Source organism: Camelina sativa, chromosome 2, assembly GCF_000633955.1.
Source record: "Camelina sativa cultivar DH55 chromosome 2, Cs, whole genome shotgun sequence".
Taxonomy (NCBI): Eukaryota; Viridiplantae; Streptophyta; class Magnoliopsida; order Brassicales; family Brassicaceae; genus Camelina; species Camelina sativa.
The window spans coordinates 13,021,980-13,024,563 of record NC_025686.1 but is presented as its reverse complement, the minus strand read 5'-3'; the positions used below and the strand labels follow the sequence as shown (position 1 = coordinate 13,024,563).

The 2,584-nt window shown below is 29.7% G+C and overlaps 1 protein-coding gene across 1 annotated transcript; it reads right to left on the bottom strand.

Moving 5' to 3' along the window:
- Positions 277-1,493, bottom strand: LOC104751508. The gene is made up of 5 exons (XM_010473464.1): positions 1,365-1,493; positions 1,003-1,267; positions 695-782; positions 463-605; positions 277-365 (listed from the first exon to the last, which is right to left on the bottom strand). The coding sequence occupies exons 1-5, from the start codon at positions 1,491-1,493 to the stop codon at positions 277-279; spliced, it is 714 nt and encodes a 237-aa protein (XP_010471766.1).

Here is a 2,584-nt window from a genome sequence, read left to right as displayed (position 1 = left end):
AACACACAATACTACCATATATGTAACCTCCAACTTCAACTATGGGGAATGATTGAGGCTTAGAATCGATATTTTCTTATGATCTTTCAGGTTAAAATCAATGAAAGTGATAACAAAAAGCTGCGGTGACGAGAACGAAGCTGCGTACACATATATACACATACACACATTTAGGTATTTTTAATTAGAGAAGTTGGGCTTTTATGGGCTGGATTTCTTTTCAACACAAACAGGAATTGGTCCACAACGTTGGATTGGGGTGTTACAATTAAAAACTTACATAGCCTTGTGATTCTCAAGTCCTACAAACTCCGGTTTTAAATAGATCTTGGAGGAGGCCAATGTGTTTACAATACACGGTTCACCTAGGAATGTTTTAAGTGTTAAAAAGATTATTAGATGAGTATACAACCTACTCTGAAGAATTTTTTCAATCTAGCAAGTTCTATTAATAGTACATACCTTCATACTCTCCAATCCTCCAGAAACGCAGTACACAAAACACCGGTTCAGTTTGATATGTGAGATGGCATCCAGATGACTCCCATGAAGACATGAAAAGGTTAGCATAGTAATCCATTGCACGACACTTTACAGTTTCATTCCTACAAATGAATATACTTGTTACACTCTACAAAATAAAGTCAGACTTATAAATCTTAATATGAGTAAAGATGCAATAAATGTGACTTACCTGCCATTTAATAGTGTTAAAACAACTTCAGAAACACCATTTCCATGATTTCTTCTGTCATCAACAGCTACTATACATCCGCAAACATCTATTTTTGGAAAAAGTCAAGAATATTTTTAGAATGTTTGTATCCAAAGCTTTTGGTAAAAGTTCAATTTGTACTTTTCTATTGAGGTACCAATACACAAAGTTCCAAAATTCTTTTAGAGTTTCTAGATAACTCAACACAAAACTAAAAAACAATCCATTCCAATTTGGTTATACTATGTTAAAATAAATAAATTACAATTAAATTTCGAAAAACGTACCGAAAGATATGTGATGATTGATCCTTCCACGATATATATCATCCAAATCTTCGAATCGGAAGTAATTTTTGGAGTTGATTGATTCGAGCGGGAACATGGTTGAATCATCCGTAAACTTGATCTGAAAAGGATGATGAGTATTCCTCTCCCTGAGGGTTGGATTGATGATTTGGAAATTTCGAATCTGATACCATTCGCCCTCATAAATATACTTCCGGAGCTTTTTAAGTATAGTTGGGACAAAGGCGACCTCAATCGTGTCACCCTTCAAGGTTTGTTTAAAATCGTGTGAGTAATCTAGCATATAAACACTATTAAAATAAAGATTTATGTAAAAACGATTTTCGATTAATTGCTCTAACCTTCGTATCCACAAGAAGAAGAACTCGTTTTGTGAAGAACTCGGTGACATGCCAAGAATTCAAGACTTTAGCGTGAATACACCAGTTCGTTCGTCCTCGATGAAGATCAGAAATGTAATCGATTCTCATGATTTTACCAAATTAGGGTTTCTTACTCTTGCTTCACTGTTTTCGAAGACGAAAATGGGATTTCGGATTTGTAAGAATATAAACAGTCACGATTAAACGTAGCGTTGCGTCTTAATCGTTTTAGTGTCTTTTTTTTTTGTTTTTTAATATTTATAATTTTAATAGGTATAATTATGATTATAATTACAGATTAGTAGTATTTTTTATAGTCGGTATATTTGATGTTAATTTATTTTTACAATGGTCTAAGCGTTTATATAATTAAGAATTACATTTTATGGTACAACAAAAATATTCATTTGCAAAAAACATTTTTGTAACAGTCCTCATAGTAGTTAATAAATACACATTATGATACAGTTAACAGTTATTTTATTTCATTTAACATTGTTTATAACAACAACAAAACGACTTTCTTCAATATGAATTTATATATTCTAATTTCATAGAAATCTTATGATTTGTGATATGTTACATGCAGCAAAAAAAATAACGATGAGGTTAATGACAAAAATGCAATGTTAAGTCTATTATTTTGATATATTTTGAAAACATCTAATATCTTTAATTTTTTATAGTAGTTAACATGCTAAGACGTTGTTAATATATTAAGAATTTACGACTATTTTGTAATTAAAATTAAATAATTATATTGCATAATATTTATTTACCGCATATATTATCTGATATCTTTCGTCAATATTCGTATACCATCTTGGGAAATTTTATCTTGATGTAATCATTTTGGTAGGGTAAACAAAAAATCAAAATTATGGGAATCGAAATCTTACTGTTTTATAAATGGTATGTTTTTGGTATAAGATTTTTATTTAATTTTTTAAAAATTAATTTTTAAATGGCATGCATCTGTCATTCATGAAAGATACTCTGTCAAAAGTATCTTTAAAATTTGATATTATGCATAAATTGTCTAAAATATATATTTGAACATAATTTAAAGTTCCGATAAGAGTTTTTGGCATAAAAGACGAAATATAGGTCCAAGATTATAACAACAAACAGCTGAAATTTTTCGAATAATAACAAATTTTAACATTACATAGAATCATTAGAATCACTCTCATCTTCTT